The sequence below is a fragment of the Thermobia domestica genome, chromosome 7 (assembly GCF_964235325.1).
Source record: "Thermobia domestica chromosome 7, izTheDome1.hap1.1, whole genome shotgun sequence".
In the NCBI taxonomy this organism is placed as follows: Eukaryota; Metazoa; Arthropoda; class Insecta; order Zygentoma; family Lepismatidae; genus Thermobia; species Thermobia domestica.
The window spans coordinates 246,358,513-246,382,066 of NC_137460.1; the positions used below are offsets into that span (position 1 = coordinate 246,358,513).

Here is a 23,554-nt window from a genome sequence, read left to right on the forward strand (position 1 = left end):
TTGACTATATGTGAAGTCAACAAGAAATGGAATAAGAGAAAGATTAATAATTTGCATATATTGGACATATTTTTTGGTGATATAAAAAAGGATTAAAATATAAATTAATAATTTAGAATTAGTATTGAGTTCTAGAAATTGTTGGAGTATGTACTTATTATTGTATGGTGTGTTTGCTATCATCAGGATTGATAATAAACTTAATTAAATAAGTATTAAACATTATTACGAAAGGGCTGTTTGAGATTTGATTATTTAGTTTTTGATCACTGCCACCCTGCTTTTGTTTTCAACAACATGTTTGTATCTTCCCTTCGGTACCCCACGTGTGGTAATAACTAATGCATTACGCCATTTTCTACTCACTGATGCCAGGTAAGTAGGCCGCGCTTCCGAATGCGATTGCGAATGCGAATGCGAAATTCCCAGCACGTGTAAATGAATTGGAGTGCCTCTACTAGTTCCGACCTGCGAATTGCGAAAACCGACGAAAAGATGCGAATGCGAACGATCCCAACATGCTGGGATTGTTCGTCCGAACTCGTGCGAAGGGAGGGTCGCCTGGAAGGAAATTGAGCGCTACGTGAGGGAAGAAAGTTCGTTTTGCGTGAAAGCAGACGAGTTGCGAGGTGCGGAGATAAAAATAAAAATACAAATGGAAATAGATATTGATGCTTTAATAAATTGTGTATTTGATAAAGTTCCATTGTGAACCAAGCTCATCAAGATTACCACAAACGACAAATCGTGAACATATTATGGGCAGATGTAAGTAAAGAACTTGGTTTGGAAGGTGTGTGTATGTGTGTATGTGTATACATATATATATATATATATATATATATATATATATATATATATATATATATATATATATATATATTGTAACCATACGGTTCAGCTCAGTCAATTTTTAAGAAGAAATTTTTAACTTTTTAAATGAACCTCGCGTAAAAATGCTCTCAAGAATTTTTCTCTCAGCCAACAAACGAATGTGCATATATGTATGTGCGTCTCGTCTGCGACGGAAATCGTAGAGTTCCCCTCTCCTTCCCAAATAAGGAGCTAAAATTCAGCACAATGGACAAACGTCGTCTCGAAACATTCCTATCTATAAGTTGTCATAACTATTTTTAACTTCTTACATCACCAAACTGCATGGCAAAGCGAGTTGTTGCCTAGCAACAGGACGAGACGGAGAGAAAAGGTGCTTTAGTCTGACGAACACATTCATAGAAGTTACCACGAGGAATTGGTGCGCACAACTGAAATGAACAAGCAACTTAAATAATGTTTAATTTTTGTCAAGTGTGAAATATTGAACTATTTATTTATTTATTGAACAAATTCCCAGATACAGCATAACTTTGCCATTTTACACAGGGACATGCTAACAAAAGAAAGAAAAAACAAGATAACAATAACAACAACATAGAAAAAAGAGTGTAAGAGTAAAACTATTCCGTCAAAGCTCGCTTAATTGCTCTTTCAAACACTGGGTAGCTCGAAAATATGTCCACATCAGTTGTTACTTGATTATAACAGTTTGGTATTCTATAAAAGAGAGACCTCTGTATAACAGCCAACCTAGGACGGGCAAGATGGAATAGGTGGGTATTCCGAGTGATGCGGGAAGGGACTCGTAAGGATAGTTCCTGAAGTAATATTTCCGATCTTAAGTTTCCATTAACTATTTTATGTAGATATTTCAGGTCAGAGATAGTTCTGCGTACTTCAGGAGTCTGAATATTAAGATGTCGCAAGAGTTCCTTCTTAGATAATATTCGAAGTGCAGGAACACGAAAACGGACTATAGCGATGAAGAAATTGAGAACAGAATCAAGTCTGGAGAGATGTGTAGGTGCTGCCATGGCCCATATGGGAGAGCAGTATTCGATCTTGGGCGCTATTAATGTCTTATAAAAAGTTGCTAATGAAGAAACAGTGCGTAGTTCGGTGAATCGATAAAGAAGTCCCAACATGCGCATTGAATTCTTTAGTATTGAGGAGATGTGGTCAGAGAATGTGAGTTTTGAATCAAAGATGACACCAAGATCATTATGACTAGCAGAATGTGTGATAGGGGAATCGTTGATATGGTATGTGGAGGGAACAGGAGACTTTTTCAAAGTAATAGTAATACTGTCACATTTCTTACTGTTGAGTTTCAAGTGCCACATTTCACACCAGCCTGTAAGGTAATTTATGTCTTCCTGTAGAGCAGTTGTGTCATGGAGACACGATATTTCTCTGTATAACTTACAATCGTCAGCAAAAAGCAGAAGGCCACTAGGTTGAGCTGATAAGTACGTGTAGAGATAATCCATATACAGGACAAACAGCAGAGGCCCAAGTACACTCCCCTGAGGCACCCCTGAGATCACGGGTTGGGGGTTAGAAGTCGCCCCTGAAAGAACAACTCTCTGTTTACGGTTCTTCAAGTAGCTTGTGATTAGAGAGAGAAATTTGCCATGTACATTAAATCTATTGGAGAGTTTATGAAGAAGATGAATGTGACTGGCAGAATCAAAGGCCTTCGAGAGATCAAAATAGATAACATCTAATTGAGTATTGTTATTCATACATTTGACTGCACAGGAAAGAAGAGTACTTAAGTTTGAGAGACTTGAGCTTTTCGGTAGAAAGCCGTACTGAGAACTATGGATGTAAGGTGAGGTGAATTTAAGTAGCCTGTCTTTGATTATTTTTTCGCAGATAATTGATATTACAGAAAGAAGAGATATTGGCCTATAGGAGGATACATGATCTTTAAGTCCTGATTTATATATTGGGGTCACGTGAGCTAGTTTCCAACTGGTGGGATATAACCCTTCCTTGAAGCATCTATTGAATAAGATAGATAGAGGAACCGTAATAACTGAAGCAGTTTTGTTGAGAAAGAGAGGACTAATTTTATCAGGTCCAAGTGATCTGTGTGGAGATAACGATAGCAAGAGAGCCAGAACTTCGCCCGGGGTGGTAGAGAGATTGGATAAGGTGTCCGAACAGATGGAGCGGAGAGGGGGAAGATGGGTTGTAGAGGGAAGGGAAGTAAATGTTTTGCAGAAGTAGTTATTGAAGAGGTCGGGTCTTTGATCATCACTCGCTTCAGTATTTTCATCTTGAACTGTTGCCGGTATGCCCGGAGATTTTGTTCTAGATTTAATTACAGACCAAAAGACTTTAGGGTTACTAACAGTAAAATTACCAATTGAGTCCATGTATTCAAAGTATTTACGCCGCTGTACCTTCTTGGCAAGACTTCTAATTCTAGCAAAGTTTTTGTATGTGTAGTCACTCGGATGTGATTTCCATAGAGTCCAGGCAAGCTTTTTGTTTTTAAAAAGTTCACGAAGTTCATTGTCGTACCATACCGGAAACCTGTTCGATTTTGATGCTTTCACCGGCACAAAATCCTTTATGGCTGAGTGGACAACAGATGTAAATAAGTCCACAGCGTCGTCAACAGTTCCTACCTCTAACAAACACCAAGGAAACAGTTCAATAGCCCGGCAGATGTCACCCCAGGGGGCTTTCTTCCAAAGAAGTTGTGACCTACTTTTGAGGGGCTGGTTTGTAGTAGTGGAGGGGTGGAAATCGAAAGAAACATCCAAGGAATCGTGATCCGATGGAAAAAGATTTCTGGATGGGACAACACAACGAGGTTCTAAGTTAGAGAGAATATAGTCAAGATTGCTATTATTGCGGGTATTATGCATATTATGTTGACCTAGACCAAGTCCATGAATAAAATTGTCCATGAAATAACTGTCGTTTCCATCTTTAGTGACGCCATGCTTGCTGTCCTGCCACGTGATGGAAAGGTTGAAATCACCCAATAGGATGACGTCACCGTGTGACAACGCATGTAACAGTGAGTCATGGCAAGCTTCTAAGATGTGCTGGGGTTTGTTCTTGTGCGGCCTATAGAAGCACCCAATAAACACAGAACGACGCTTTGGAATAAATACTTCCACCCAAATGAGTTCACAATCCCGTTCGAGATCCAGTCTTCTCTTGCTCTTCCACTTATTATTTACACAAATCATCACTCCACCTCCACGAGTTATGCGGTCTTTACGATAAATGGTGAAATTATTTGAAAAGCTCATTTCACTGTCGTTCACTGATTCATTCAGCCACGATTCGGTCACTGCGAAACAATCCAGTTCCCTTATCTCACCTAGGTTCAATGAGCACTCAAGTAATTTGTTTTTAATACTACGAACATTTTGATAATATATATTGAAAGCACTGGTGTAATATGGACAGGGTGGGCCAGGGTTTACGTGAATATCACCACAAAGGAGGAGAAAACAAGCGAGAATGAGGCACTGTTTTTTTGCTTTTGACTCATACCTTGGCACAAAATCACTGGTAGTTCCTCTGTCACTGTTAGCAGCACCAGAGAGAGCACATGGCGGTCCTCTTGGTATGAAGGCAGCAGCAATAAAATGAAATGATCTTCCACTACACTTCAGTCCATGTTTCATTGGCAATGCTTCACTTGGGAAAGTCACAGCACCGATACTACATGAAGACAGTATGAAGATTAGAAATAATTTTAAAATGTTCGTTTAGAAGTGTACATCTAGAAGATGTTCCAGCAACATGGAGCAGGCAAGTAGCAAAACCACCTGTTCATCGGAAAGAAGATGAGAGGAGACCAACCCGCAACCTTCTGGACAGCCCCCTTTGGAACCCCCCAAAAATAGTTTCTCTTTAATTGTCACAGTGAGTAAACAGTGCTAGTGAATAATAAAAATCAACCATGTGACGAAATATAACGAATAATTCGTGGCAACCGTGTCAACCGCGTTCTTCGTATTAAATGGGCCTAAATTAAAATATTATTATCATCATTAGTTATCTAAATTGAAGTGCTTCTGTTGATGTAATATTTGTTTGTGAAGTTCAAGTGCTAAGTAAATCAAAAGTGAAAATATAAGTATCCTTTCAAAATAATGATCATGGTTTAAATTTACATGTGTTAATTTTAAGAAGAAATCTAATTCATTTTTCTTTACAGCACGAGTGATTAGCGCCTATGCAACTTAATAATTCGTACATTAATAAATTGCATCAGCGCTAAATATGCGATTGGTATCTGCTTTTATGTTGGTTCTTTAAAACGTTCTGGTTCGAACTCCGTATCATGTGTCCAGTGGCTATATAGCAGGCTTAAATGAATGATTCGAATTGTTGTTGAATACGAAGGGAGACAAGTAAGCTTTAGAGGATCGAATCCCGGACCATTGTAGATGTCCGAGTTCACTTGGTGATCTGTAAAATCAGAATTACGTACTTTGATTAAAGGCTTTACTTAAACAACGGACACATATAAGGATCGAACCCAGTACTATCACAATAATTAGGAGTACCGAACAAGATACGAACCCCTGCAGGTCATAAAATGGCTTTCCCGAACGGAAACACGATCCAATCGTGTTACAGAAATGGCTTTGCCGAACAGGGACAGGTCAGAATCGAACCCAATCGTGTTACAATATATATATATATATATATATATATATATATATATATATATATATATATATATATATATATATATATATATATATATATATATATAATTTTCTTTGTTTTCTCTTTAAAATATGAAGATTTAATTAATACACGAACCGCAACTTTTTATTCAATTTATATTTCCTCTTCGTTCCTCAAATAATGATTTTACAAATACATGTAATTATTCTAATATGTGTGAAACAGCAAAAATGGGTTTTTTACTCCTGGAGAAAATTTTCTTAGAAAGTTGGTTGATTTTGCAATCTCAAATTTTATTTAATTAATTTATTTTAAAGTGAAAATAGCGGTTACCACAGAAGCATAATAATAACAGGAGCGACATTCACTCTATTTTGCACACAAAGGAAATTTATTATTATTATTATTATTATTATTATTATTATTATTATTATTATTATTATTATTATTATTATTATTATTATTATTATTATTATTGCTCTGAAAACTTTAAGATATGAATTTTAAAGCAAAAATATATCACATTGAAGGTTTGAAAGAAACATTGCAACTTGATTCGCATTCACAAAACTTCGGATGTAGTAGAGGCACATGAATTCGCAGTTCGCATTCGCATTCGCGTTCGCAGTCGCATTCGGATGCAATGAAGGCGCGCCCTTTAGGTTTACCGAAAGGAAGCACAGAATTTCCCACACAATTGCGATGTTTTCCACATCTCCAATAACACCGGACAACAAATTTTAACTTTTTTCATGCTTCGGAAAGGAAAGGTACATTTTCTTATGCAAATGAGATTGCTGAATACGAAAATGAAAATAAAAATGCTGAATTGGTTCGAGTTTAAGTGTAATCGACAGATATATGTGTTATGTAGTGTTAGCACTTTTAGATTCTTGAATTTTCCGTTAGGCCTTTCACTTAAGTAGCTATTGCTTCAATTTGTTCATCTGAGTATCGTGGTTCATAAGTTATTTACTTCAGAATAAACTAAACTTGCAAATGGTACTATGCACATGTGTACATGAGGGAAATTTAAGGTAAAATGGGAATCACCCGTCCAAAAATCCCTGTTTTCAAACGTGGTGCCCCTGGTGCGTCCCCACATACAGGCAACAAAATACAATATACTTGAAACTACCGTGGTTTATACAGGGGGAATACAGGACCGACTTCTGGGGGGGGCGGTGGATTGTCATACTGCTACTTTTAAGGGCTCCAAACTTTGGGATGGGTTTTATTTATATATATAAAATAAGAAAGTTTCATCTTCTGGGGAGGCGATCGCCCCCTCCCTGGATTCGCCCCTGGGTTCATACACAATGCGTGTGCCAAGTTTCATTGCTATATCTATAAAATTATGAGGGAAAATTATTTCTAGATCATGCTTGACAATGTTAAATTTTATATAAGAAAAGTAAGATATAAAATAAAATTATATAAAGCGATGTTGGAACGTAAAGAAAGGAAAATGCCTTTTGTTATAACGTTTGATTCTCTACATATGAGACAAAAATATCATTTGACATATAGGTTATACGGTATGATAATTGATTATGTTTGTGCTTGGCGCAGCGTTTGTTCCAAAGAATATAAAAGAGCCATTGAGAAATTAAAACTATATAGAAAGTGGTAAAACATAACTTACAGAGATATTACAAATGGCCCCACTTTGCCTATCTCTTGTATTGTGGTTCTGGAAAATCTATCAAGCGTAGACTTCCTTCAGTGGCCCTGATATCGTTTCTCTATCATAGATATAATTTTGTAGAATTGTTCTCCATGTTCATCAATGACTGCTCCGCCATTTTCTCAGAAGAAACCTATGTGGGAGTGCGACACATATATTTTTGTGACATATCATACCCCATTGCTTGGTAGAAAATATTAGGTGCTCCATCTTCCTTATAGTTCTGAGACCGCTTCTTTCCCAAACATTCGTCACTACTTTTCGGAAAGAGTGCCATGTAATCCTCTTTTTAGCTTCTAACACTGTATCAACTTTAGGATCATTGAGGAATTAGCAAATTTGAGGGCCAATAAGGATTCCCTACCTGATTTTAGTTTCAGGAATTTGTGGAAGTTTATGGATATATTTGAAGAATAGTTTTGATGCGTCTATGAATAGCTGCCATTCATCGGGCTGTGTTAAGTTTACTCATAAGACCAGTTACATTGTTACAACATACTATGTCACTTTTGAATGAAAATACTGTTCCAGGGGATTCCAATGTGTTCATGCAGGTACGCAGAATTTTTTTTCGGGAGGGGTGCTAAGCTTTTGGGGATCCAAATACAATTTGAGGCTAAATTGTATTAAAATTTGTAAAATTGCATCTGAATTTAGACTAAATTTACAGAAAAGTCGGAATTTTGGGGGTCAAGACCCTCAAGACCCACCTCCTAAGTACGTTCCTGAGAATAACAACGAAACTAACCGTCAAACAATGGAAGTTTATTGAAATAAGCAGACAGCTCCTGTTGCCACAAACCCTTAATTTGGCCACCGGAGCACATGCGGTGATAACGTATTTCCTTGAAACCCGAACCAATCTTCAAAAACTAATTTCATATTCGTTATCAGCACCCTAAAATTAGTAACAACTGGTTACTTTTATCTCTGAAGCATTTTCACTGTTGACCAGTGTAATTTTATGCAAACAAAGTAAAAAAATGTCACTCACTAATATTAATACAATACATCTGTATTGTGAAGACTTAGATGAGCTTTGGTAACCTTGAATGAGCAGCAGTAGTTGTAGTGGCCCGCGTATGTCCAGCCGAGTCAGCAAAACTGTTTTTTGTGGCGTCATAGGTATATACCACTACAAAATTTGGATGGTCCACGTCGTTCCCTTTCATGGGTAAAAATTACTAAACAATCAAATTTCGGAGGTTATTTACCCACTTTGATGAGGTTTTATTACCTTATATTTTGGATATTGTCCAATTTAAACATTTAATATAGTACTATAGGACCCTAATATGTATCGCCATAAATTTGGGTGGCTCATTTCGTTTCTTTTCATGGGTAACAAATTGTCAAAAGTCAAATTTCGGAGGTTATTGGCGCATTTTATTCCTTTTGGATGAGGTCTTATTACCTTATGTGATTATGTGGGCATGTAGAGCGAGTCTATTCTATATCTGAAGATATAGGTACATCGATGCTTGGATCTTAAAATTTGGTAGAGGTACATTGGCTCATCCTTAAAGTTAGGAAATTGCCCAATTTGGTATAATAATATCTCTTTCCCTTTCATGGGTAAAAATTACCAGAAATTAGTATGACCACGTGTTCGATTATTGACTAAATTTATTCCCTTTGATAAGGCATCTAGCACGTATGTACACAGGTATGTACACAGGTTTATTACCTTTATATTTTTATGTTCCTTTTAAATTTTGATGGGGTACATAGAACCATTTCTTAAATTTGGGAATTATTAAATAACAAAATTCAGTAAACGTTTTCTAGGATCCATTGTAAATGTTGGTGTCCCTCTTATGGCCAAATATTCAAATTTTAAAGGTTATTGACCTATTTATCTTTTTGATACGGCTTTATTATTGAATGAGTACAGGATTTATTACTTTTTTAATAAGACACAGGTGTATTTGTGTACCAATCTTAAATTTTGGGAGGGGTACATTTCTTATTGTTAAATCAATAATTGGTAATTGTTCTTAGAATTGGGTGGTATCTCATTCTTTGGGTAAATCATTGCCAAATATTCCCAAATAGCAAAAATGACTTGAAACAAACTTGCAGCAGATTTGTAATTCAAGTCTAGCAAACTTGCAGCAGACTTGTGATGCAAGTCTGCAAGTTTGAAGCAAGTTTAATGCAAACTTCCTAGTTGACGGTCTTCGAACTTGCAGCACGCCTGCAGTGCAAGTGTATGGTAAGTTTGCAAAGCAAGTTTCTGCAAGGGGTTTACTTTCACAGCAAGCCTACTGCAAGTTTCCACTTGCACTGCAAGTGCACAGCAAGTCGGCAGCAAGTTAGTGCAGGTTTGACGCAAGTCTCTGCAACGATACCACTTGCACTGCAAGTCTACAGAAAGTTTGTAGTAATACTTCTGCAAATATATACTTGCATTGCAAGTCTACAGCAGGTCTTCAGCAAGTGAGTGTAGTAAGTCTTCTGGAGGTATATACTTGCACTGCATTGCATACCTTTTACAAACCGAACATTTACTGTATACGAACAATCACACAGTATATTTTTCTCAACAACTTCGTCAAACAATACACGTTTAAAATATAAATTATCTCTATATACTGGATACTTGCGTAATTATCTTAATTATCCACTTGTTTTAATGCTTCACACACTTCGCACCTACTACAAATGGTGGCCTGGCGGGAGATTTCTAAGATTAGACTTTTGTGCCACCTGTTGGTAGAAACTAGAACTGACACATTTGCTACAAAGTTGCAGCAAGCCTCCAAGGCAAGTAAAATCTAGCAAGTGAAAATCAAATTACGACATTTGCGGGTAACTCTTTCAAAACGCCTGCAGCAGGTGTACAGTGCACGGAAAGTCTAGCAAGTTAAAATCAAATATAGTGAAAGACTTGCTGCAAACCAACATGCTATTAGGGTTAGTATGGTCCCGTGATTTGTTATTGACCTATGATGGGATTAGAAGTCCAGGACATTGATACATTAATACGTTCTTCTTAAACTTTGTAGGATAATTTGAGAATTGACAAAATGAAATTACGTCATTGGTTTTGATTATTCTCGGCTATGGGCTAAATATAAACGTAAGCAATACTTTGTACCACGTGATTGACCTTGATGAGCTAGTGTACAGGGATTCATTTGCTTTTTTAAAATTAATGGAAGTTATCAAATAACATGTTTCTAGACAACAATTGGTTCTGCTAAGGTAAACAATTGACCTAATTGAGACCTAACTACAACATGTAATTATATGATTAATTCTAATACTTAGGTATATCGAAAGAGGTACGTAGGACCATTCTTTAAATTTGGGAATTGTGATAAACAAAAATTTAGTATGAGGCGCGAAATTTGAAACAATACTTTGATCTTCCAACTATTGAACCTTCCACGTATTTGGGATGTTGGGATTGGGATGTTGGATTTGGAATCAGATGAGATGGATTCTTATGGACAACAAGCCTACATGAAGACATTTGTTACTGGAGGACCGAAAAATTATAGTTTAGAAATATATAATCCAGACACCAACGTCACCAGCTACATACGCAAGATTAAACGATTTACCTTAAACTACGATGCAAAACAGCATTTAAATTTCAACATCTTAAAAAATGATTACGAATCAATGCCATGGACAAGTCACCATTACCATCCTTCATAAAATATGCAGGACCAAAGATCATATCATCGTCACTCGCAAACAAGAAAAATTTACAGCATCCAGTACACAAAACGTCGATTCAGAGAACTCAATTCCTATGATACGGTTCCGTATGGGTAAGTTAAAAAACGGAAGCTGGAACAAGAAAAAGAAGATGAACAAAAACTATAATTACTCGATGAGGCCATTGTAACATAGTCTTTTTCCTTTTCCTTTTCCCTCCTGATCATAAAGCAGAAACACCAAGAAATATGCAGCCATCTCGTACCCAGAAGAGTTCATAAAACAACAACACTACCACCAGCAGAAGAAAAATGCAGTCATCTCGCACCCCGAGGAGGAAGAGAGAACTGACCAAAGAGTGCTACATATCTATCTTTTACGAGTAAGTTTTATTTCTCTCTTATCAATATTTACTCGTTTTTATTTTTTCACGAAAAAAGACATTCATAAAATAATCTATTGCCTCTTTTTCTTTACAGAATACGTCTGCAAGACTCGAAGATGATGACACTTTCAATGTATTCATTGAACTAGATTCACCACTTATCATGTTAATAAAAATGTATGAGAAGAGCAAATACCTTTGTTAAAATACAGCGACTTGAAAAAATATCTTTTATTATTTCTTGAAACCCGAATACTCGTTTTCAAATAATGTTAATCTTGAAAATTTGCTTTGAGAATTTGAGGTGGAAAATTTTTCCAAGATTTGGTTTAAATGATTAGTTTAAAATATTTCGTTCGAAAAAATTAATTTAAGATTTTTCAGTTTCCAAAATTTGGTTTTTAATTTCTAATTCTAAATTTTTTTGTTCGAGAAAAGTTTGATTTGAAAATTTTTAGATTTGATTTAAATCTTTAGTTCAAAACTTTTGTTTCTAAAAATTGGTTTAGTTCGAAAAATTTTGGTTTGAAAATTTAGTTTGAATTTTTTTGAATTTTTTAGTTTCAATTTTTTTGGTTCGAAAAATTTTTGTTTTGAAATATTTTTAGTTTCAAATTTTTGATCGATAAATTTTGTTTTGAAAATTTGGTTCGAAAAATTTTGTTTTGAAATTTTTTTCAAATATTTTTTCAAAAAAAGTTTTATTTTTGGTTTGAAATTATTTTAAAATTTAGTTTTTCTTCGTTCGAAAAATTTTGTTTTGAAAACTTTTTTTCAAATTTTTTTATTCAGAAAATTTTGTGTTGAAAATTTAGTTTGAAAAATTTTTGTTTAGATTTTTTCAACTTTTTTTAGTTCGAAAAAATTTGGTTTGACAATTTTGTTAAATTTTGTTTTGGTTTGAAAAATTTAGTTTAAAATTCTTTTTCGTTCGAAAAATTTTTAGTTTTGAAATTTTTTTAGGTTTCAAAAATCTTGTACTTTGCGGAACCGTTTCGAAAAAAATCGGAGCAGTTTAGATAAAAAAAAATCTGGCAACACTTTTTCCATCAATGAAGCTCTTAGTGAGCAACAAAACGCTGAGCGTTTAAAAATCGCTCAAATTCACAACAATGTTTTGTAAGAGTTCTAACAATGAACCAATCAAATTTAAGCAAAGCACCATCTCTTTAGTTATTCTACAAGCGACAAGAATGGCCCCCTCTTTCACCATTGTTAAAAAATAATTGTATTCTTTCAAAGACATACTAATTCAAGGACAAGATTCTGTACACAATCTACACACGTAAACATATAAGGTGGGCTGCCTCTCCATCAAGGTAAGAGCCGTATTACCCTTAAAAGGCCGCCAGCTTGTGAGAGTGCGTAACAATTCTCCCAGTTTTGTGCTGTTTATGAAGCAATTTTTATGAAGATTGTGATGAGTGTATGTATTTGTTGTTCATAAATCATTAAGCTTGCTTTTAAAGTAATATATATATATATATATATACAGTGGCGTATTTACGATTTTGTTTCGGGAGGGGCTTTGCTAACTTTCGGGGGGGGGGCTTTACCTGAAAATGTGAAAATTCTGCAAGATATTTCATATACTTGACTATAATAAGTAAGATTTCGGGGGGGGCTTAAGCCCGGAAGCCCCCCCCTAAATACGCCACTGTATATATATATATATATATATATATATATATATATATATATATATATATATATTGCTGTGTGTTAATAGTGAAATGTGCCGAAGAATACACGAAGCGAGAATACCGGCACTCCAAATGCACGGTCATCCCAAAATGTAAAAGATGACCTTGTGAAACAGATTTGTAGTGAAGTGAAATCGGCCGTTCAGTCTCCAGAGGTAACGAAGGTCATAGTAGATTCCATTATTGAAACTGTAATAAAGGTGGTGATTGAACGTTTGGAGGAAACTATGAAATTTAACTGTGATGAGGTTAGTGATCTGAAAACAAATATGCACAACATGAAGAGTGAACTTAAAAAACGCGGCAAAACAATTGCCGATCTAAGTGACAAAATTGTAGAACTAGGGCAGTACCAACGGAGGAATAGCATTCGAATTTTCGGTTTACCGGAACATGAAGGAGAAGATACGGATGCAATTGCTTAGTCTGTCTTTGAAGATCGTCTTGGAGTCAAACTTCAGAATTCTGACCTTTGTCGAACACACAGAATTGGCCCAGTGGTTTCCGGTAAGAACAGACCTATCATATTGAAATTTACAAATTACAGGATCAGATCATTGGTATTTAGAAGCAAAAGGAAGTTAAAGAATTCAGGTATCACAATCAGAGAAGATCTTTGTAAGGCTCGGCTGCAACTACTCAAAAACACGACACAGAAGTTTGGTACAAGGGAGCTTATACTCAAGACGGTAAAATAGTTGTTGTGAAAGGGAAGCAAAAGCACTTCATAACCACTGTAAGTGAGCTAGAAGCCATTTAAACTCAGCGTAGTGGACTCTGTCAACAGCAAATGTGGGCTGAGTTTCGTCTATTGTGAAAGTGTAAATAGATTTTTTAAATATTTGTGTTATGTTGATTAGTCTACTGAACACTTCTCTTAGTGACTGCTTCATTATGCTTTGTACAATACAGTCTTACGATATTTTTGTTGGTGTCCATTGTGTTTTTGTATATGTCAATATTCAGGGGTGTACTTGTAGAGAAATGGCTGTTCTTGCAAAACGTAGAATAAGTAACCTTTCAGGTTACTTATTCTCCATGGAAATGATGGATCAGATTTATATTACTGTTTTTCAAAGCCTGAGACAAAGGTGGGTATTACTCTAGGGTTTACTAGTTAGTACATTATCGCTATATTGTAGTTGTATTGTAAAAAAATTGTTTAACAATAGTTATGAGCAGTGGCGTATTTAGGGGGGGCTTCCGGGCTTAAGCCCCCCCCCCCCGAAATCTTACTTACTATAGTAAAGTATATGAAATATCTTGCAGAATTTTCACATTTTCAGGCAAAGCCCCTCTCGAAAGTTAGCAAAGCCCTCCCCGAAACAAAATCGTAAATACGCCACTGGGGGGACGCGGCAGAAGTCCTAAATGGCAGAAGTCCTAAAATGCAGAAGTCCTAAGCGGCATTAGACCTAAAATGCACAAGTCCTAAAAATTATTTCGCGGCACAAGTCGTAAATGGCAGAAGTCCTAAAGTGCAGAAATCCTAAAAATATCTTGTGGCGCTACCATCGCGTCCGTAAGAAGAATACTGTCAATCTGTTAGTCAAGTTTTAGATATACTGTTTCATATTACAGAGCTTTAGTTCTTACAAGTTATTTGTATAAATACATATTCTATCGTTCTGAAATAATAAATAAATAAATAAATAAATGAAGCCTATTGTCCTTTCTTACTCTTTCCATGATATATTTCTATGTTGACAAAATTTTAACTTTCTACCAAATGTGATTCCCAGATCTTTCATAATGTCTGTTTTTCTCTATTTCCACACCATTGACTTCATATTAGTAACATAATATTGTGTTTTAGTTATGTACGTCATAAATTTTGCTTTCCTTGTGTTGTTTTGAAGTAAATTATTTTTACACATATATTTCTTGTACAGAAGTCTTTCTGTAGCAAATAATTGTCATATTCGTAATTAACTACTCCTGGGATACGGCTGTTTCGGTGTAGGACGTTTTGGTGCAGGGCGTTTCGGTGTACGGATTGCTCGGTGTAAGGACGTTTCTCTTTATAATCAAGTGTGCAGGCGGGACATAGAGCCCGGTTCCTCCATTTACACCCAGCGTTCTTTTCCTTTGCTTCGAGAGAGCTTGGATTCTCCTTTATTCTAGCGTTTGTGTGCAAAGATTTATATATACATATATATGTGTGTGATGTATATAAAATCAGAGGGGGCTTTAGTTTTCCCCAGTATATCGTCCTTTTTTTCTTTCCCTTTTTCCTTCTCTTTTTTGTTATTATTGCTATTATTACTGTTGTTGCTGTTATTATTATTATTATTATTATTAGTTAAATAGTTTGGTTTATGTCGATGTGGCCACACATGTGGTTGTTTTACTATAAATGTGGTTATTGTTTCTGTTGTTTCGTTATTTTTTGTTGTTCTTTCCGTTTTCTTTATTATACTTTGTCTTCCGTGTCTCGGTATTTTATCTGTTATAATTGTTGTTTCACTTGCGTTTAATTCTTGTTTGTTTGATCTTTTAGTTCGATCTTTCGGTCTGCATTAAAGCCTTTTTGTGCGTGTGTGTGGTTTGTTTTCGATCTCTCATTTGTGGTTTCTGATTGGGATGTTTGACTGTTTTGGTTGTTTTTTTCTTTCCTCATGGGTTCTAGCTTCAATTGTTTATTCATTCGGTGTTTCCAGTTTTCTTGGTTGGATAGGTTTCTGTTTCTCTCTTCGTTTTATTATTATTATTATTATTTCCTTCTGGTTTTCCTTCTTTTTCTTTTTTATTTTTCATTTTTTCTTTTTTCCTTTTTTCCCGAGTCCTCTCTCAGAGTTTCTCGTTTGTTTGTGGGCATGTGGTGTATTTTTTGTCTCTAAAAGACAGCATTGTCTTTTATCTTGCTAAATCCCGGTAGTTTAATCGCGTTTGGTTTGTTTACATGGTGAGTCCCACCACACCTATGATTTTTGGCAGGTTTTTCTGTTTCAAGTCTTTGTTTTGTGCCTAGGATTATTCTCACGATGGGCTTCAGTTCTGTTTTCGTATAAAGGTTTCTTAGGGCCCGTTTCTGTCTGAGTTAACTCCATGTGAACGTAGTCGTTCGCATGGGCAACCGACAACTGGTCCCCCTGTGGTTGTATGTTTGCGCGGGAGAAATGTTTTGTCATCAAGTCTAATGTAATAATATACATAAGACTATCCAGCCCTCTCCTGTCTAGTGATGAGGCTGGTGGTTAAAGAATTTCTCCCTCGCATTCTTCTTTTGCCTAGCATGCCTCGAGGTGTGATGGTTTGGTGCGAGTGCTATTCTTTTTTTCTTTGCATGCTTGGTTGTAGAATTTTGGTGTATGTGGTATATAGGAGGTCTGTGGGATTTTTTTCGGCTTTCAGTATTCTTTGAGGAGTGTTTGTTGTTTCTTTTATTGCTATTTGGTAGAATTATGTTTTTTAGTTTCTGTGTGTGTTCCTGGGGTTCCTTTTCAGAACAATTTGAATTGTTTCGTTTGTTAAAAAGTGGAAAGTCTTTTCCCAGTACTTTCAGTTGGTTGCGGGTTGTACTTTTGTTTGAGAGATTGAGTATTAATGATTATTTTCATTTTTTGTTGGTTTTCTGGTTCTGCTTGCTTTTCCTTTTTTTCTTTTCGTCGTTGTTTCGTTGGTGGTGGTTTTTCAGTATTGCTTGGGTAGGGTATGTAAAATTTTAACTCTGTTTTGAAGGTTTGTTGGTCCTGAGAGGGACCCGTGTTCCTTTGGTGTTAGCTTTTTCGGTTTTATTTATGGGAAGTTCTTCAGAAACTCGTAAGGTCTTCTATCGATTCCCTTCTTGGTTTTCTTTGTTTCCGTGTTTCTGTGGTTTGGTTCTTTTCGGTTGTGGTTCGTTCTTGTTATTGTGGTTGGAATATTTCTTTTTGGGAAGTCCAGAGCTACTTGTTTTTCTCTGGATTGCCTTTTTCTAGGATGCTCCCCTAGAAAAATTTGCAGGCTACACCCCTAAATGACTATGTAGTAATTTCTGCAAAAATGGCACAGGACCTAAAATTTAGGTCTAATGCCTATATTTTTAGGACTTGTGCCATTTAAGACTTATTAATGTCACCCACTGTATTGCATAATAAATGTTCTTTGCTCAATTTTAAATTTACTGCGTTCTTTATGTATACAGTTGGTATTTAATGTTCACTCGTGAAATGTCTAGTGAGCTTTTATCCTAATTAAGTAAACTTTGGTGGATTTTTGTCCTACTCTTAATAAAATACGCTCCGCACAGTATATATTGCAATTCTGAATGTTTGCTTGGTTTCAGAAGTCTGGTAAAATATGCTTTTTAAACATTTTTTTATTATTTATTTATTTATTTATTTTTGTTTTAGGAATTTGTCTTGGGATTCTCGTATCTCCATTCGAAAGAAACGAATTTCTTAACTAATTATGTAATTAATTCTTAGAATGAAATAGGTTGTATTATGTAATTCGTGTATAAGTGCAGAACAGATAGTGATAATAACGATCTTAGTAGTACAAATATAGCTGTTACTGTTGGAATTAGATACGTTCGTAACATTATTGCCAACTAGTTGCTGCATCGTCCCAATTTCGTGTGGTGGTGGCGAATTTCAGAACTAAAGCAAGTGAATGATAAAGACACAAGTCCTAAATGGCAGAAGTCCTAAACGGCAGAAGTCCTAAACGGCACAAGTCCTAAAAATCATATCGCGGCAGAAGTCCTAAACGGCAGAAGTCCTAAAAGGCAGAAGTCCTAAAGTGCAGAAGTCCTAAAATGCAGAAGTCCTAAAGTGCAGAAGTCCTAAAATGCAGAAGTCCTAAAGTGCAGAAGTCCTAAAGTGCAGAAGTCCTAAAGTGCAGAAGTCCTAAAATTTAGGTCTAGTGCCCATATTTTTAGAACTTCTGCCTTTTAGGACTTCTGGATGTCACCCGCCACTGGTTATGAGTAATGTCTACGTAGTACAAGGGAACATTCATGACCACTGGCATGGTACAAGGAAACATTTAAATACTAGTATCAACAAAACTTTTCATGAAAGGTTTGAGTTTACGGCACGACAACCGTCTCAATTTTTAATTATGCATGCTAATGTTCGTTCCATTTTACCTAAAATAGATGAAATACGTTTACTAATGTTAGAATCACAGTGTGCTATTTTTATAGTTAGTGAAACGTGGCTTGACAATTCAACTGATACAAGGCTCATTAATGTACCTGGCTACTCCGTTGTTCGGCAAGACAGAGAACATCATGCTGGAGGAATTTTAATGTATTATCTTGAAAATTTGGATGTAAAACTGTTTGAAGTACCTAACACAGATCAAGTAGAATGCCTTACGGTAATGGTGAAAATAAATTCGTTACCCATAGGTATAGTATCAATGTATAGACCACCAAATATCCCCTACACCAAATTGCCTATTCTTGAGGATCTGATTAAACATGTATATCCACAAGTTGATTGTCTTTATATACTAGGTGACCTTAATTGTGATCAGCTCTGTCTTGACAAAGCCGAAACAAAATATTTGAACCGTATCCTGGATATGTTTGGGCTTGTCCAACTCATTAAAGAATCAACCAGAATAACAGAGTTCTCATTATTACTCGATCTCATTATTACCCATAAAATTAACATGATAGCATCAAGTGGCGTTAGTCCAACCATTGGATCATCCGATCACTGGGTGACACATGCAATCCTGAACGTTAAAAAACCGCCAAGAAAGTCATTTGATATTATTCGTTATCGCAACTTCAATATATTTAATCACGACGCATTTCTACAAGATGCTGAAGCCTTGAACTGGAAACAAGTTGAATCTCAGGAATCTATAAATGCTAAAATTAATTTTCTTCAGATTTCTTTAAAACATCTGTTTGATCAGCACGCGCCAATAAAAACAGCTAAAGTTTCGAATAACAAATTGCCTTATGTGTCTAGTAATACGAAGCTGCTAATGAAAATGCGTGATCGTGTTCTCCGCAAGTTCAAACGCACTAAGTTGCAGCAACACTGGGATGAGTACAAGAGCTTTGTAATTTTACTACGACAGTTATTCGACAAGAAAAGATTGTGTATTTTTCCTTTCGTACAAATAACGCTAAAAACAATAAAAGACACTTGGCGGACGTTACATAATTTGGGAATAGGTGGAAAAAGTTCATCGTTGAACCTCCCTGAAGAACTAAATTGTCCTGATTTCATAAATCGTCATTTTGCTACGGTTTCCGACATCTCAGTAACAAGTGACGATACATTTGTTAAACAAATAAATCGGTACAGTTCACTGAAACACACTGCTTGTGGAACTCCTTTCATGTTAAGATCTGTTCATGAACATGAAGTTAGAAGAGTAATTGTTAACATTAAATCCAATGCAGCGGGCTTTGATGAAATAACCCCACAGTGCTTCAGCAAATGATTTCATATATTGATAGCTCTGGCATACTTCCATGCGAACAATCTGGGTTTCGTAAATTTCCCAGCACTTCTACTGCTTTGTTAGGTATTAAAGACAATGTGCTTCATGCACTAAATGACAAATATGTGGTCATACTAGTCTTATTAGACCTCTCAAAGGCATTTGACCTTTTACAGCAAGGTGTTCTCTTAGCAAAAATGAAATACTATAACTTTTCAGTAAATACCATAAAATGGTTCGAATCCTATCTACTTAAGAGAAAACAGCAAGTTACTTTACGTAGTTCCTCTCATTATAAAATTTCTGAAGCCGCTGTACTTCATAGAGGTGTTCCACAAGGCTCAATTTTAGGGCCAGTTTTGTTCACCTTATATACTGCAGATCTCGTATCTGTTCTACAGCATTCAAAGATATACTGTTACGCAGACGAAACTCAATTCTTTATAAAAGTCTTGCCTCAGGACTTACCACAAGCTGTTCGACTCCTTAACCAAGATCTTAAGGCTATCAGTAACTGGTGTATTGATAACGGTCTTATTATTAATCCCTTAAAATGTAATTATACTGTTCTAGGTTCCGCCAATCAACTTAATAAAATTGCTTCTGACAAATTAGAATTACAAATAATGGACTCAAATATTAGCCATTCACCATGTGTTAAAAGTCTTGGAGTACAAATTGACGATAAACTTTCTATGAATAATCACGTCTCTACTCAGTGTTCAAAAGCTCTAGGAATACTAAGAAACTTGTACAAAATACGAGACTGTCTGTCCAAAGATGCCAAACTACTCTTGACACAAACGCTGATACTGTCTTTGTTTGATTATTGTGATGTTGTGTATGGCCCGCTTCTAACAAAAAGCAATGCCATCCTGATTCAAAAGGTACAAAATTCATGCATCCGCTTCTGTTATAACATACGAAAATTCGATCATATTTTGCCTATTCTGAACAGCAATAGCATGCTGACAATGTCCAGAAGACGACATTTGCATTATTGCTCTCTCATTTATAAAATTCTTAAAACAACACGTCCCGCGTATTTATATAAGAAACCCACTGCTAGGTCAACTATTCACACTCATTTAACACGCAAAAGAAATACGTTTGATATTCCACATCATAGACTCAAGCAAACCACTGCGGCATTTTCAGTATTAGCACCAAGGTCATGGAATGCTCTACCAAATGTAGTAAAAGAAGCTAAAACATTTAATTCTTTCAAGAAAATGTTAAAAATTTATTTACTTAGCCAACAAAATTTAAGTTCAGGTACCCATGATTTGTATTCTATCACTTGAACTACGTAAATGAAATCAGACTTGACTTGGTACATATTCTTTATTAAATAATCATGCATTGTAAAATATTTCATCACCCTCCTCTCTGCATTATGAATCACAAGCATAGCTTATTTTGTCTCTATGTTATTGATCGGTATGTGTTTGTTTTCATGTTTGTATTTGTATGCTGTTTTTTTCTTTCTTCACTTCTCGTACTTGTGCGTGTGTGTGTGTTTTGTTAAAAGTACCACTTTTTTCTTTTCTTTTTTTTATCATCTTACTGTATACCTGTATTTTTGTTGTATATAACCGTATCTTTTGACTCAATTGATTGTATGTTTTTTGTATAACTCAATGTACTTCCTTGATAAGGGTTAGGTGGTAGAGTAGCAATATGCTGAACCTCGCCCGCTTGAATAATGCCTTTTTCAATTCAATTCAAAAGGAAACGATAATATTTAAAGTGGGGGTCCGAGTCCGACAAGGGAACTTCATGGTACCAAAAGGAGTAAGCATAATTCTAAAATCTCGGTCAAGGGTGGATCACCTGACCTCATGACGTCATACCAGGTGATCTAAAAATTTAAATTTCCGCATGGACGGGGGCCTAAGATCACGTAACTTCTATCAGCCAATCAAAATCGAAGTACCAAAACACCCATCTTACCCGTAAAATGAAACGAATTAAAAAAAACCCTCACCAAAAAATTAGGTATTTTCCCTCAAGGGTGAAACATGACATCATACCATGTGACCTGAAATTTTGAATTTCCAGTGACCTCTATCAGCCAATCAAAATCATGGTACTAAAGTACTCATCGAAGAGGATACTCGTAAAAGGGAACGAATTTCAAAAATCCTAGGGCCTAAGATTACATGGCCTCTATCAACCAATCAGCATCGAGGTAGCAAAGCACTCATCTTACCCATAAAAGAGAACGAATTTCAAAATCCAGAGTTAGGGATTTCCCCACAGGGTGACTCACACGTCATACCACGTGATCTCGGGGCGTGGCTAAATTTAAATTTCCCGCGTTGGGAGGGCCTAAAGTGACATGACCTCTCTCAACCAATCAGAATCGAAAAGAATTGGCTGACTCGGCTCAATATACGCCCGGGGCATACTACTGCAGTCTATCCCCTCCTGCTTGGAAGCAGATCGTACCGGTGCAAGAGCAACTGCGCCGAAAGCCTCATCACCAGTTCTGTTCCTCTTCTTTGTTTTTGCGCTCTTTACTGTGGAGAAAATTATTTCCGATTTCGCTTTTGAATGTGGTATTGCTAATAACAACTTTTCTAATTTTGCAATATTGGGAAATTTTAGTTCATCATTGAAATCTTTAGCATTAGCTATGCATCCCCACATTGAATCTATTTCCATTGAGAGTAACTTGTTTGTCTCATCTTCATAGAAATAAATGGGGCGTTAACCGCCATTCTACACGAACTTCATTTGCATCAACGTGACTATTAAAGTGAGTAACTAAATGTGGAAGCTCTGTGAGACCAGGAGCCTTCACTAACGCTACACTTGGAGACAAAACTTTCATTTCTTTTACAGTGGCTCAAAAAGGTATTGGTCGGAAAAGCGGTATGAGACAAAGATAGGAATAGTAGAACAACCATGTTGCGTGTGATCGTAAAACTTACGAATGACATTCATGTACATGTGTATGTGACGTACGCACATACAACCGGAAGGTACCCCGTTGTTTTTCAACAGAACAGCAATATTGGAGGTCGGACGAAATTCAACGCCAAATAAGTATTGGGCGAGCAAACATCGTTATGAACACGCGCTCTCTGAGGAGGTTTCAACCTCGAAGACCCGTGTATCTTTGTACACAAGATACTCGAGTTGTAGAAAAGTGTACAGCAGTAACGTTGTGCCTTTCAGCAATGGGAGAAAAGCGAAGGAAACAACGGAGAAAGAAAGGAAGATTGTAGTGGAGCTCCTTCGGAACTGAAAATCGTTTGCGGAAATCAGCAAAACTATTCGAAGAGCAAGAACAACGGTTCAAAATGTTGTTTACCGGTATAAGAAATCAAAAAGAGTAGATAAAGCACCGTGAAGCGGCAGCCCGTCAAAGCTTTCACTGACAGCAAAACGAAACATTATGCGTCAAAATTGCGAGATTAAGTGCACCGAAGTTAGCAGCTGAAGTGGAACGTGATGTGGGAGTGACTGTGTGTGCTGAAACCAGTGGCGTAAGAAAGGGGGGCCAGATACCCCCCAAAGAGGTCCGACAATGTACTTTGGTACTTTGATGTCTGTAATTTTTTAAATATATCTTCATGTTTATATATTTTTTGTTTGTAATTTTTCTATATGTACCTATAACAGCACTTGCCCCCCCCCCAAACACGCATCCTGGCTACGCTACTGGCTGAAACCATCAGAAACATGCTTCGTGTTAAAGAATATAGGGGGAGAGCAGCCTGTCGAAAGCCCTACATAAGCAAGGTTAACAAGAAAAAAGATTGGCGTACATGTAAGAGCACAAAAATAATAGTTATGAGTTCTGGAAAACAGCCGTTTCTACCGATGAGAGTAAATTTAATATCTTCAAGTCAGACCGACGTGTAATAGTATAAAGGAAGAAGATTGCAGAACTAGATGAAAAACATCTGACAGCCACTGCGAAACATGGAGGGAGTTCTGCTATGGTCTGCGGTTGTATGAGCAAAATGGGGTAAATGATTTATGCTTTATTGAAGAGATAATGGAGCACAAGGCTTACATCAACATTCTGAAGACACATCTTCCTTCAAGTGTGGAAAAAATAGGTCTCCCTCCTCAAAATGTCTTCACTCCGAAAAATGACCCCAAACATACAGACCCAAATACTCGGCTCTGGTTGTTATATAGCATACCTCGTTGCATGGAAACACCACCACAATTACCCAATATCAACTCAATCGA

General features: G+C 36.3%; 1 protein-coding gene across 1 annotated transcript; it reads left to right on the forward strand.

Annotated features, from left to right (window-relative positions):
• The first annotated feature begins 17,998 nt into the window (after positions 1-17,998).
• On the forward strand, positions 17,999-19,345 carry LOC145689655 (uncharacterized). Its single transcript, XM_081763843.1, has one exon. It carries the CDS (start codon positions 17,999-18,001, stop codon positions 19,343-19,345), a length of 1,347 nt encoding a protein of 448 aa, XP_081619969.1.
• Positions 19,346-23,554: the final 4,209 nt, after the last annotated feature.

What these genes read in the sequence shown, in the direction of transcription:
- LOC145689655 (XM_081763843.1), top strand. Translation starts at nt 17,999, where the DNA reads ATGCATGCTAATGTTCGTTCCATTTTACCTAAAATAGATGAAATACGT.